Genomic DNA, 15,509 nt, shown 5'->3' on the forward strand with positions numbered 1-15,509 from the left:
ATCTTCGAAGTAGTTGCTACAACCGGCCGTGTCAGACACGTTGCCCCGGGGTGCGAGATAGGACTCTTGTAGCGTGCCCCCATTTAAAACAATTTTTAAATTAAATTATACTATAAGTACTACTTTTACTACTAGTACTACTACTACTACTACTACTACTACTACTACCACTACTACTACTACTACTACTACTACTACTACTACTACTACCACTACTACTACTACTACTACTACTTCTACTGCTACTACTACTACTTGTACACATTATGAAATGAAGTCTCCATGCGTTTCCAAAGAGTTTTGGAAATTATTACCCTAGCTTTAGCTCCGGCAGCCATTTTCAGCGCACAGTGCATTTCAAGGGATAATCCTACCAAATACCCATTTACCTCAACTGGGCCAAAGGAAAATATTGCCGCGGGGGGGGGGGGGGGGATACTCGAACCGCGGACCTTGTAATCCACATTCTAGTGACACATCCACTCTACCACGGCACCTCTACATAATGATAATACATGTAGTAATACATTTAACAATATGAATGATATAATTATTACAAATTATACTATTATTACTACTACTACTACTAATTATGATAATAATATTTACCCCCAAAAAATCATTTATCAATGAATTGTATCGGGTAGATATGAGGGTGCATGTATCCGGCGTTAGAGCTCTGCTATCCGATACGCATTGAGACACATTAATTTTGACATCAGTTTTGTATTTTAAAGGCATCGTTTAACAAGATGCATGGCCCTATGTGTTATCAGTGTCTGTGATATGGTGTAAAATTGAAGCCCTAAACAATTGCGCTTCAAAATGATCAAGAAGTGCCTCAAAAAGTAAATATCTTTGAGTGACCGGTTTTTAACAAACTCGTTTTTCCCAATAGCCTGTAGTGTTATGAAAACCGTTAGGAAAACGCAAAATTGGTTTCGATTTCCAATCATAAATGTCTTGATAATCAGACAGGCGATCGGCTTGTAAAATTCATGTGATTCCTGGCTGACCTAAAGGCTTACAATCATCATTGCAGCATGAGCTAAATCCATGATTTTGTTTCAGAATCTGAGACAGAGTTACTCGATCCTTTTAAACCACCCCATATACGACAAAAAGCTACGGTTGTTTAGACAAGGTCTCTACAAAGTAAATAGGGAACGCTGCATTTGTTTTGTAGGCATTGTAAGGGTCATACAAGTCAGTAGCACAAGATATAAGTACTAGTGCTTCGTTTGAATAAAAAAGGATGCAACGAGAATTTGCCCCTATAATATACATGTAGGGATCAAGTCTTTTTTCCCTGTTTAGCTACCCGCTATCACCTCACAGTGACAAATTCACCCAGCACGGGTTTACAACGCATCATTTGTTGATGTGCCGGGATCGATTTGGTCTCCAACGGCGGCATTTAGTTGAAGAAAAAGGCATTAAACGAGAATACTTTTCAGGATATGATCTGTTGCTTTTTTAAAAATTAAAATAAAAGAAGAAAAACTGGGTCAACCTGACGAAAGAAAATGGTGTTTAATACTTCCGTGTCTGACCTACTTTATGTTTGCTATACTGTATAAACAGATATCATTTCAACGGCAATACCATGGCCTTGTCAATGCGATTGTGCTTGTATCCTCTTGTGTATTTAACCGGGTGAGTAAACCAAAACTATTCAAAGAACTACTCAAACAGCTTGTAAACTCGACGAAAAAAAGGGTATAGTGTGATATAGTCCTATGTGCACGTGCTGAAACCGTGACACAAATGATAAATTAATTTTCACAAAACCGAAGAAAAGATTAATCTGCAGTTTTGTTGTGACACGGAAAAAAACCCCGTACCATTCCATTTCCAAGAGAAGAATCTTCACAGTATATTTATGTCTCTACAAGATATTTTTCACAGTTTTTACATTTCTTTTAACTTAATTAAGGAACATACTGCTCCTTTTGTTAATTAGTCTTTTATTTACTTCTTTGAGGGGGTGGGGGTTAAATAGGGTTACAAATGGGGCCCTTTATAATACAAACATGTGCGAACAAATTACGAATATACATTTCCTCTATATCTTCGGACATGGCTAAGATTTAGAACAATACATGGACGTGTAAAACCCTGGTCAGGTATTTTCCTGTAGAATAGAATATCGAATAGAATATACAATTTATTGTCTTCTTCCAAAAGAAAAGAAGAAACATTCCATCCAGGTGAATCATATGACATAAAATGAAACAATTTTAGGATTCTAAATCAACATCATATTTGAAGAACCCAGTACACGAGCAGGTTGTATTTGGACAATGCAGCGCAGCAAGGTGTCTACGGGTATATAGGCAACAAACATTATATTTAATAAAAGAGAACCGAAATCACCGAGTAAATGATGTTATAAAACTCTTCAAAGAGATAGAGAGAGAGAGAGAGAGAGAGTGAGAGAGAAAGAGAGAATGAGAGAGACGGAGAGAGAGAGAGAGAGAGAGAGAGCGAGAGAGAAAGGAAGGGAGAGATAGATAGAGAAAGATAGATTTATATATTTGCTCATAAATATTATTCTGTATCTTTTTGTAAACTGAAATATGATAATTTGTGTATTATTATTTATTTACTTGCTCGAGTTATTGAATGTTATTATCATCATTATTTTATGTTTTTATCAATTTGTATTAATTGACTAAAGCATCAGGGCCTAAAATCTATTTGATTATTTCTGTTTCTGTACAATCATTCTGTATTATTTACTTATTCAAGTGATATATTGTTTATGTTGAATGAAATCGAATGAAGTTTACGGGAACAAAGAGTTGTCAAGAGAGTGGGTGCAAGTGTTTGACATAGAGAGAGAGAGAGAGAGAGAGAGAGAGAGAGAGAGAGAGAGAGAGAGAGAGAGAGAGAGAGAGAGAGAGAGAGGGGTAGAGGAGGGGAGAATAGAAGATGGAGTTATATAGATAGATATAGATGTACAGAATTAATGACAATGTTCTAGAGAGAAGGGGGAATAGAGAAAGAGAAAGGGAGAGAGAGAGAAGGAGGGAGGGAATGAGAAAGAAAGGGAGAGAGAGGGAGAGAGAGAAATAAAGAGAGAGAGAGAGAGAGAGAGAGAGAGAGAGAAAAATAAAGAGAGAGAGAGAGAGAGTGGGTGGTAGCTGCGCTTTCATCAGTTGGATCATAATTATTTCAAGGCGGATTGCATGACGAGTGTTCCTTCTTTTGGGAGTGCTTGTATTTCGAGCACAGTTACTCACCTATTTTCCCAGCTCAAATATTTTCCACCTGGCCCACGGCCTTGTCTAATGTGACTGGTTCCGTGCATGTTATCAACACCGGTCTGATCCCATAAACATTCATCTATTTGCCGACCAAAGTCTAACCCTCCGATACGCCCCTACACGCCCCCAAAAGTTGTAAAACCCAGATGACCTGTTTTTTGTTCTCTGTTGATATAGACTAGTGTCACGCAAGTACACTCGACGTAGTTCCAAACAAAGTGCATCAATATTCTTTTGTTTACACATCAAAACGGAATTCGATATAATCATTTAAAGTCCATGGGTGTCGTAAAGGCTTGATTAGGGACTTTTAGATTTGCGTGGACTGATACGTGTGACGTCCATTCAAGGCAGTGCATTAAAAGGACGTCGACCGTAGCAATCCCCATTGTCTTCATGCATATCTAAAAGTCCCTATTGATATATCATTTGGTGGTCATTGACAGAAAATTAAGATGCATGTACGAAGCGAGGTAAAATGCGCTGCACATGATAATGAACATTAGTATTCTCCAGGGTAAGACATTAAGGTTTAGTCGCTTTCCCTCTTTTCAGTAACGAAGAAGAATTTTTTTCCAATTCCTCAGAAAATAACGATAAGGCTGAACATGGTGAATATGTATCTAGGACGGCTATAATGCAACACAGTATAACATCTTCTTCCATATTGAGCGTCTTAAGGAGCTATCGGCCGTCGGCCGTCGGTCTCAAGAAACTTTAGATAATGGAACCACCCCAGTAGACCGACAGTCCATGAGACTTACAACCACTGTGCCCGACCTTGACAACAGTTTTCTCGAGACCGATAGGCCTACTAGACAGACAGCCCTCGAGACTGACAAAATAAAGTAAATTTATAAGGAAATATAGGGGTGAAGAATGTTAAAAAAGGTCCCAGAGATCGACAAGCTAAGACGGACAGTCCACGCGACCAACAAAACGAATCAATGAAAATATCGCTTGATATACAATCAGATATATAGGAAAGAAAAGGAATTTTCAAAAGAAAATCAATTGCAAACATGTCCTTTAAACAGTGGTCGAAATAATTTACTATTACTTAAGTTAGTCCTATATATTTGTCACGTTACTACATCGTCATCAATACCATCATTAACGCTTTTCCTAGATAGAGTAACAAAGTAAACTACAAGGGATATATATTTCTACAGAGTAACATTAAGACTAACCAATACGTATATAATCAGATTTGCAATTTCATCCAAGCAAACCATTTATGAGGTTGCAAATAAATGAGCACGTATTAATTTCATAACAGGTCTTGGCTCATTATCACATATTTTTCATATCCCCTTATATATTTTCTTAACAATAATAATAATAATAATATCGAATATTTAGGAGCGCTAAAAACAATAAGTACCATAACGCATATACGAAAAGAGGACACAAATGTACAGTACAGAAAGTATATCACATAGATCATTGGGGGAAAAGGTGTTTACATAAAGAGCTGACTTACAGAAATAAAACCATCACGTCACTTTTACCACCTCTGGTTTTCTGTCCATTCTATTCGAAACAAAATTTAGATAAACAGGGTCTCTTTATCCAGCTCTGCGGTAAGCAAACTTCTTCAATAGAAGACGACGTGCCTTTCGCCTTCTGCAAATATATAATATTTCATACAGAGACACTTCAAGTTCTTACCTCTACTGCTATTCTTTTTCGCCCTATCTCTTTATTTTCCAATGTCTCCAGCTATGCATACATCATGTACAATCAATCTCTTTCGCAAGGCTGGTCACCCTTTTTCCTCGTGTAAAATATAAGTCCCGATTATTGTGACAGCCAGTCAAGGCGCAGAAAGAGGGAGGGCATCCAAAGAAGCAACGTCCGTAAAGATTAATGAATTTGCATTCGACTCTCAAGACTTCATGGACAGTAAGAACAAGTGAAAGATGCATGACAAATTCGAAGTCAGTGATGCTCCGAGTGGGGACGTCGCAGGGAAAAGTGGAAAGTGGACCACCAACAATCTTCTGGTATCTTGCGTTGTCGTGGCAGTCATTGTCGGAGTCCTGTGCACCGTGTTGACTTTCTTCCTGCATCCGCAGTACAGTCCAAATGGGTCAAGCAGGATGTTTTCCCCGATCGAGAGTGACCCAACCCGACCGCCAACTGTGGAGCCAACAGAGAGAGGCGTTTCGACCCGATCGCCAAGTGTAGAACCAACGGAAGGGGGTGAACCAATGGTACCTTCGACTGAAGCACCAGAGAATCCGACACATACGGTGCGGATCAACTGCCTCCCTGATCGGGACCTCCAGGGAAACCCTGAGGATATCTGCAGGGACAGAGGGTGTCTCTGGAAGGCCACTGAAGCAACCGGTCAGCCACTCTGCAGTTTCCCACACGATTACGGTACCTATCACGTCGTTCGAGAGGAAACGTTTCCTTGGGGGATGAGAATCAGGATGGACAGAGACAGGAAGGTTCCTACATTCTTCGGACAGGATGTTCCTTCATTGGTTGTGGACATCGAGTATCAAACGGAAGACCGTCTTCACTTTAAGGTGAGCATCGCAGTGATGGGGGGGGGGGGGGGTAGATGTAAGTCGATTATGTAATGCATTACCCGAAGCTTTGTGGTGTTGTCACTTACCTGTTATAGTTACTTAGCACTAGATAATCTTTACAAAATTGTTTTCCTTTATAATGGAATAAAAGTTTAGTTACCCCTTCTACGATTAGATTAATGTGAAATGTTGCGCAATCCTCCTACAACAAAGAGTGGACAATAATATATTATTGGCTAATGATAATAATAATGATAATAATACTATTCTGGGTTTATATTACAATGATACATCGACGATGTCTCCTAGCGCTTTACAGATTATTTATTATTTCCCTGGTCATCGGATCCAGGCTTCCCGGTACACAATGTGTGCATATTCTCCTATCACTGGGGAGCATTCTAACCAGGCGCCATGTTACACACGCTTACAGTGTTGAGCAAACTTTCGGAACCTCTCGCGTTTCCATTTATCACATGGATGGAGATCGGGAAATGTATTTTAATGGAATGCCAAAGGACATTAACCCAGCCTGGGATTCAAACCCTCAAGACTTGGATTGAGAGTCAAGAGAATGAACCACTTTACCACGGCACCTAAAAATTCAGCACATTTTTTAAAAATCATCATCAATTGCTTTGCGACGAGTAAGGTTAAGTCATATACTCATTCTGTCTCCTCTCAATGCATTTATGATAAAATGTACAAAGCGCTTCATCGGGAAGAATTGAAATTCGAATATCGCACACAAACGTCAGTCGTATTTATTAACCCCGAAAAAAGACATGTAGTGAATGCAACACTTCGTTTATTGGATTCAAAGTGTGGCCAGCACGTCTCTATTCAACAATAAAAGATGATAAATTCAATATTAGTTGGATAGTGTAAACGGAATACACAATAAATGTCCCAGTTTTATAGCCGACTTATAGTCATAAAGACAACCAATAAGAAGCGAGAGAATATTTCATCGTTATTTCATATCACCCTGGATGGAAAAGAGATGCCCTCATTTGTTGGTGTGGCGCTCCTAGAACTGAGATGCCTGGTAAAATGGAAACATTTGAGATTAGTCCCATGAGGGAACCTGAGAAAGTCCCAGAGCGGGCTTGGAGCACTACCACTCTGGTGTTCGCTTGCCTAGCCATTGCCGCCGTTGTCGGAGTAGCCTGCACCCTCACGACGTACTACCTTCATCCCGACTTCCTCCCCAATCGCGGAGAACCCCCGATCGACGGGTTGCCGACGACCATGACACCGACGGGCATGACAGAAGAGCCCAGCAAGAAACCGACGGAGAGACTGACCAAGAGATCGACCGAGGATGGCATCATCACCATGACGACCACAGAAGACCCGGTACCACATAGCACCCGCATCAATTGCATTCCCGATCGCGACGCCCCAACAGACCCTGAACAGGTGTGCATGGAAAGGGGGTGTACCTGGGAGAGTACCGTGGTGGAAGGCGAACCGTCATGCTATTTCCCGATAACTACGGCGCCTACAAGGTGGTGAGAGAGGAGAGATATGGATGGGGTGTCAGACTGAGGATGGACAGAATTCCGTCCGTACCTTCTTTCTTCAATGGAGATGCCTTAACCATCGTCGTAGACATCGAGCCGCAAACCGACAACCGCGTTCATTTTAAGGTATGGTTTTGCAAGATTGCAACTTTTATCTTCCTCATTTCCACATTCTTGCACCGATTTGGCGATTGTTATGATAAAAAGAGAAAAATGGTGTAACCTTCATGTATCATGTCGTTTTTGCTGCAGAATGATAGCGATTGATTGACAGGAGTGGCGTATAGATCTAGGAAAAATGGCGCCTGGAGTAAATGCCAAACGCCAAACTATCTACGCAACTGTATATTGGCATGAGAGGAGAGAATGTAACCATCCAGCGATATTTTTTCCTCTCATTTTTAACCTTACAAATGCAATTTCTTATTCAGTCTGCCTGTAGGATTTCGAATTTCGAACATTAATAAGCCGTAATTTAATTACTTCTCCCTCAAATGGAATGCAAAGTTAGCAAAAAATACAAAATATGGAGAAACGGCTTGGTTGAGATATTTAGAAAGGTATTAATTAATTCAAAATGCTTAAGCATTGCAAACACCCATTAAAAGAGATAGATGAAACTTATTATAAAACTATAATGAATAGCAAAGGATACGTTCCACTCCTTCCACACGCTAATACATCTATTTAAACCAGATTTGTTTTCGAACATCCATCTAATTTTTATAAAATAAACTTGATTCGTTGAAATCATTATCCCCTTCTTGCTTATTGCTCAAGTGAAATGACCAGTTCCAGGTAACATACGAATTTAAGCCCCCCCCCCTTCCGTGGGGGAGGGTAATGGAATCATGATTAACCAATTACATCTCCATTAATCCATTAACTGATGATGATGACGATCAGAACAACGACGAGGACGACGAATACTATAGAAATGAATTCTTGATGTAAAATAGGGCATGTTTCCACCTCTGCTGGGCACTCTGTTTCCTTCTTTATGTAAATATTAATCTCAAAATTAAGCCGTTTCGCAGCCAGGGGTTTAACGTACAAGGACATAAACTAATGTTTATGCCTAATGAACAACAAATTGGCATTTGGTTAAATGTGTTTATTGTCTCTTCCGAAATCCTGTTTTACTTTTTACTCTTTTGACAAACGCTCACGGTGGTAGACTAAGTAATGACTCGCAGTTCATATATTTTGGATAATGTAAAATATAGAAGAAGAAAAAATCAAATGTGTTTACACATGTATGATATTTCCCCCCCCCCCCCCAAAAAAAAAATGAAAGTGTTTATTTTATTAATGCTCGGACATATTGTTTTGAAAATTAAATAGATAAGTAAAACGAAGGACAAACAATAATTAAGAAGGGGGGGGGGGGGGGTTAAAGGAAACCTCACCCCCAAGAAATAACTTTAACTATTCTTAGAGGTTTATTGTATTCTTGCCCATCAACATACAATTTTTCCCATCAAAGTGTAAGTGAGTTATAAAGCAAGATATTTTTCGGATCATCACTTTCTTGATAACGTGACGTGTTACTCGAGGTCGTTTATCAAGTAAAAATATTACAATTCATGAATACTTCCCATGTGTGGGTGGTGATATAGTATTGGTGCATGATATGTACAAGTAAGCCTGGTACGTTACATTACCATGAAATGGCTGTGTCCATGTCATGCTAAAAGGCATAACCTCATGCAAACACTATCTTTAATAATTTAAAAATTTCTTGCACATTTTCGTAAGAAATATTGTACATCAATAGGCATGCCTACACTTTACAGATAACTTGGAAAAGGGGACTACGTTAAGAGCGTTACGTGAATTGATAAGCCCCCATATTTCAAAGATTTCGGAAGGTTAGTACCAAATAATTAAACAGTTTATCAAAAAATTCTGAATCGTAAAGGTTATTACAATAAATTATTAAATCTACTCCTGACAAAATGGATTACCAATCTCTATTCAGTAAGACCATTTTCAATTTTAATGGTATTTCAAAGTTTTGACGTCAATTACCGATCGAAATTGCATTTTGTAAACACCTTGTAGCACTATAATGACAGAAGTTTCATTCCCTGTTATCTTGGTTATGGCACTAAAAACGTCTCTGAGGCCGTAAGGGTACTTGCGTTTGTGCTTACACTATTCGACTTTCATCTTTGACCCAGAAATGAGAAATCAAAATTCGTTCCGGGATCTGAAGTATCCGTTCTGGAAATGACCAGATCATTAACCCGAAAGAAAACAAATAATGGACGTGCAAAATGTCCATAAGGTCCATAAGGTAGGCATGATTTTTGTTTCGATTTTCCTCATTATCTTTTAATAACTTCATTGTTTTCTTAAAGCTAACTATGAAATGATATCTGGGGTTAGAATAGAGGTCAAAGTGGGTGAAATATAAGTCCATATTGTTCCTCCGGGGCTTAGTCCCCTGACCCCGCCCTTTACCTCAAGGGAAGATGTGGCATTTTGTTCCTTTACCCGTGAAACTGGAGAAAACCTAGCAAATTCCTCATCTTTCCCTCTCTCTCTCTCTCTCTCTCTCTCTCTCTCTCTCTCTCTCCATGTGTGTGTGTGTCTCTCTCTCTATCTATGTCTCTCTCTCTCTCTCTCTCTCTCTCTCTCTCTCTTCTGACGTGCATATTCTTATTCCGCATTGACCTCATTGCCTACCAGTACCGTGTCTATATTTTGTCAAATACTTGCACAAATTAGCGCGTGTCTCTTTAAAGGCCATGCCATTGTATACTAACTTAAAAGTTTACGCAAACAGCTTACGGGAGATAAGGAGGAATCGTCCCATTTACTTACAGAATAGTTATGTAACATGAGGAGATTTGGTAACGTTTCATAACAGCGTAACAGCCATATGGTTCTTGTACTGGGCGACTGATGCTGATCGAATTTATAGGATACTGGAACACCTTGGTGAAGGAGGGAAGAGAAACAGCGGAGGCATTTTAGAATTGTTCTAGGGCGGACTTGGAAAGAAAGAATAACCATGAAAGAAGAAATGGACATCGACGAGGCTGTTAAGTCGGGACGGCAACGGTGGTCGACATCTGCCGTGGTCGCCGTCGCTCTCGGCATCACCCTCATCCTGGTACCCCTCTGCGTCTGTCTTACGTACTTCCTTCATCCAGGTTACGGACTGAGCGATACCGACGACGACAGCCCCTTCGAACCTTTGCCAGCCGAACCCGACGTCCGTATCAACTGCATACCGGACAGGGACCAGTCGCCCAACGAGGAGCTCTGTTCTAATCGCGGTTGCATGTGGATGTCGCCGTACTCCGAGGGGCAACCATGGTGTTTCTTCCCCGAGGACTATGGCGCATACCATGTCATGGTTGAGGATAATATGAGCTGGGGTACTCGGATACGTCTCGAACGGCATGCTGAGGTGCCTTCGTTTTTCGGCGGTGTCATTCAAACGTTGATGATTGATATTGAGCATCAAACGAATGACAGAATCCATTTTAAGGTTAGGCAAAAGCCATTCTTTGTTGATTGTTTAATTTCTTCCGTAACTGGTTCATTTTGTTTGTCCTTTTATATTCTTTAACAATTCCTCTGTGATATGCTTAGAAGAGTGTCTATATATAGTATAACAAAATTAATACAAAGAAATTGATACGATCGTACATGCGCTATCCAAAGCAAAGACAACGATTGTGGAATTGAAACCGACTGTGGGGACAAAATGAAGAGCGATGAATCCAATAATAATAATAAAAACGTTTTATTTACCCAGGGTAGCCACTTCAGTTATGAAACTGCTCTTCCAGCGGGCCCTGCATAACAGAGAGAGAGAGAGAGAGAGAGAGGGAGTGAGAGAGAGAGAGAGAGAGACGCATCTTCCCGATATTATTCCTACCAAAACACAACTTTATTTGGTTTGTTGAATCTGATTCAAGTTTTATAAAATGTAGCTGTTTGCCTTTAGGCATTTCAAATGTCATTACTTTCGTGCTATTTCTTTGTATAACCCCGATTAAACAAATGAAGAAAAAAAGTAAATGTTTTCTTTGTAAATATTGGAGAAGTGACGAGCATTCATGTGTATAGAGCATGTAGACTGTGAGGAAGACACACGAAAATACAGACAAGTTGAATGAATCAGAATAAAGGGAATAACAAAGAATACGAAGAAAAAAAAAGCTTTCGTATAAGCCGCCAACACACTAACACTTCGATCTTAAATCACGTTTGACCCTAGGCCTATACATTGGTAAATTGAAGGCAGTTGTACATGTATATCCGACATAAATTGGTGGATTTCATTCGATACTGGGTATTGTCACACCATTCTATGTCCGGATAGTATCTTGCATTATAAAATCATCTGTCATTGACACTTTACTGATTAATTATCTTACAATACATGCCCATTTTTTTTTAGGACGAACAATGTTTCGGTCCTATCCTTTCTAGCCAGTGCCATCATGGTGGCGGCAGATATAGTCCCCACTGCGGCAAGTGATTTCCCCCTGCCACCCCCCCCCCTCCACCAAATCTGCCTTTTGACTGTATTGCTCTTGATCACGTTGATGGAAAGAATTATCACAGTCACTGTCAGCCCAACACCCACCCCTCTATTTATTTGTGGTACATGGTTCAATACTACTTTTTTTTCTTATTCTTTTTTAAATTCTCTTTATTCTGATTCATTCAATACTTTTACTTTAGTATTATATCCCATATTCTGTGATCACTTGTATATCAGTTCGTAACGTTAACGATTATTCAATGTAATCACAGACAGGCAGGACGGATCAAAGATTGCTCAAAGAGAGAACGAGAGAGAGAGAAGGGGGGGGGGGGGGGGGCAATTTCGAAAACTTAATCGGTAAAGGGGCACAATTTTGTTGTGTTCTATGTGTATGCCAATCTGGTTTCTGAGGGAGTGGGGGCATGGGCCGGATTTGCCCCCACCCCGATTTAAAAAAAAAAAAAAAATAACAAATAAAATAAAAATCCGCCGCTGTTCGCATCATTTTACAAAACCATTATAAATCGTAAATGAAACAAAGACCAAGTTAAGAGGTAAAGTTAGTAACCGTAATGTAATAAAACGCGACAGCCACCAAAGCACGAGCGGCGGATAAATACTTGATACTTTTCTTAAGGATTGTATTTTTAATATTTCTTTTCTACCTTTCTTTCCCTCAGATCTATAACCCCTCAGAACCTCGGTTCGAAGTCCCTGTCGAGATGCCATCACGGCCAGAAATGAAGGCTGAGAATCCAAACTATGACATCATGTATACCACCAACCCTTTCACACTCAAGATAACCCGGAAATCTACAGGAGAAGTATTGTGAGTAACCCTTAGGGAAGTCTCACCACACGATGTATACATCGGACTATTTTAACTGAATAAGCTCTGTTCATACATGCAGCGGTAAACAGCTGTGGTTTGGATGTTATGAACACATTAGGTGAATACGCTTTCCATTTTCCGTATCATATAACAATGGTAACACAGAGCTCAGCGAATAGGATCTACAGTCTAGGATCTTTGTATGACATGTACGAGTATTTGGGCCCTCACTCACACGCGAAAATTCACGGCAGAATTAAGCGTGGCAATTATTGCATTTACACCCAGTTTACACACACACTTGACGCAGACATGTACAGGATAACTTGTAAGATAATTTTCACACAATTTCACATAATTATTCCCCCAAACTACTACCGAAAAAAGATAAACTTTGTTAAAAGTGTTATATTGACATAAACTTCGATTCCCCTCTGATTACACGCATAATTCGTGTAATCAGGCTCTATCTTTACCCATTGGCATTAACCAAGTGGTTATTTTGCCAAAATATGACATTTCTCATACAAGACCGAATTTTTTAATATAAAATCATCGCAGATCGTGATCTCGATTTAACACAATGCCTTGGTTTAGCTTTCATATAGGTTCTACAACTAACCAGTTCCCAACTTGTACCTTTAACCTAGACTATCAGTGGCCTATCTTGATGTTAACCCCAACCCTTCATTCATAAACCTTACACTTTAAATACGCCTTTCAAGATGATAACCCTAACCCAATCGGAACTCTAACTAATAACCGTAGACTTTAGACGAAATGAAGCGTTAGAAGAATGCCACCAGCGCATTTCATATCAAACGCTTGAAATATTATGGTGATACAACCTAACCTATGTCTTTGGAGACCCGTCTTGATCAAATACATATCTGAAAAATCCTTTATTATTTTTATATTTGTTCCTCCAAGTCACCATACATTCAAAGACGAGGGCATTTTCAAACATCCGTATATGTTTTCAAAATATTTATCAGTATTGTTTGTTGCACGCACTTCGGTTGAGCACACTCTATCAAGTAGTGAACACAGTCTCTGTTGACACGAGTATTTTGGTTTGTCATTATGTCGAAGAATCTACAGAACACAAATTTAGATCGGCATTTGACATAAACGAAATGAAAATTCATCTCCTGGTGTCTGTTCATGAATTCCCAAGAGGTTCTTTTTCTATTTTGGATATGAATATGACTAACGTATAAAGCAGTGTAAGTCTATAGATCTATCCACGATACTTAGAATTCGCACGCACGTAATGTACACAAATTTCGTTTGAAAATGATCATCAAGTGCTTTCCACCTCGGAGTAAAGGAAAATGTCATGCACGTCAAATATATATTCATATTGAAATTCTGTCTTTATATTCATATCCGCATAAGTCTTCTGAAAAACACATTAAGAACGCAAAAATAGAGTTTTAACCAATCTTAAAAAAGGAAATCCACCAAGACCAAACTATGGAAATACAAAGGAAATCGATATTTGTAATACTTCGTTGCACATTATCATGTTTTCCTCTTGAAACAGACTCATTTTTGACCGAGAGACTGCAATATCCGTTAAGGATCGCATCATCGTACGGTTTTCTCAAATTTCCTTCGACCTCTCTCCTTTTTCTTTTTCTTTTGACCTTTTTCTCTACCTTTCTTTCTCTCTCTATCTCTCTCTCTCTCTCTCTTTCCCCCTCTTTTCTTATCTCTCTCTCTCTTTTTCTCTCTTTCATTCTTTTTACTTTTCCGCCCCCACCCCCCATCCGTAAGAATTAATTTTGTTTTGATAATGAAAACAAAATATTCAATGTAGTAGTTTTCATTTACATTAATACTGATCGAATTTCCTACAATGTTTGGTTTTGTTTTCGATCATCATATATGAAATATAAACATAACAACACAAACAGAAAAAAAACTAAAATATGCAAGGACTATTCTAGAAAACAGGTGTAAAACGTTAGACCTTTCGCTTCCTCTTAGCTAGATAACAGTTCACACACGGTACCGTCGTAATTATAACATTTAAGTTTGCGAAACCTTGAAGTTATAACCAACGATCCACTTAACCAAGACGAGAGTTCACACGGAACCGAAACAGCGAGTATTCAAAGTTTTTTTAAACTACAAGCTGGCATAACCTCGAAATGTATTGGGTCTGCACAGCACATAACATAACTTCGAGTGAGGACCCCCCCCCCCCCCCCCGCTCGTAGTTTTGTAACCACGAGTGCGTCTAAATGATCCCTAACTACAAAATAACTACGAACTTTATAGATGCGATCTTAACTCAATGTTAATTAATCGTCATGAGAACCTTTTTATTATTATCTCGAAAAAATGGTGCTCCGAAATTTGATTTAATTTATTTATTTGATTTAATTTCATTCTATTCTATTTTAATCCATTCGACATTTATTTATTTGGCATATCTTGCATGTTTTTTTGTTTTTTTTAAAGCAATACCATTTATTTTAATTTTCTAGGTGGGACACCTCGATTGGGGCACTCATTTTCGAGGACCAGTTCCTAACCATCTCGACCAGACTGCCTTCGACCAACATCTACGGGTTGGGCGAAAGTGAGCATCACAGTTTCCGTCATGACCTAAACTGGCTCACGTGGGGTGTATTCTCAAGGGATCAACCGCCTTCGGTAAATTTTAACGTATTAATTTGGTGTAATAATAATAATAATGATAATAATGTAGATACTACTACTAATAATAATGATAATAATACTAATACTGATACTACTGATAATGGTAATTATAACAAAAATGATAATAATAATGATAGTAATATTAATAGTACTACTAATAAT

The 15,509-nt window shown here is 39.0% G+C and overlaps 2 protein-coding genes across 2 annotated transcripts in view; both read left to right on the forward strand.

The window, feature by feature from the left end:
• The first annotated feature begins 5,075 nt into the window (after positions 1–5,075).
• Positions 5,076–15,509, forward strand: part of LOC592667 (maltase-glucoamylase, intestinal) — a 26,822-nt gene continuing 16,388 nt past the window's right edge. The window contains exons 1-3 of the mRNA XM_030976499.1: positions 5,076–5,806; positions 12,526–12,674; positions 15,173–15,341. Coding sequence (XP_030832359.1) covers positions 5,192–5,806; positions 12,526–12,674; positions 15,173–15,341 — 933 coding nt within the window. The 5' untranslated portion in view covers positions 5,076–5,191. The remainder of the gene's footprint in view (positions 5,807–12,525; positions 12,675–15,172; positions 15,342–15,509) is intronic.
• LOC115920565 (probable maltase-glucoamylase 2) lies at positions 10,220–10,933 on the forward strand. Its single transcript, XM_030976500.1, has one exon. It carries the CDS (start codon positions 10,355–10,357, stop codon positions 10,916–10,918), a length of 564 nt encoding a protein of 187 aa, XP_030832360.1. The 5' UTR covers positions 10,220–10,354; the 3' UTR covers positions 10,919–10,933.

The sequence above is a fragment of the Strongylocentrotus purpuratus genome, unplaced genomic scaffold (assembly GCF_000002235.5).
Source record: "Strongylocentrotus purpuratus isolate Spur 01 unplaced genomic scaffold, Spur_5.0 spur5_scaffold_9, whole genome shotgun sequence".
NCBI classification, from domain to species: Eukaryota; Metazoa; Echinodermata; class Echinoidea; order Camarodonta; family Strongylocentrotidae; genus Strongylocentrotus; species Strongylocentrotus purpuratus.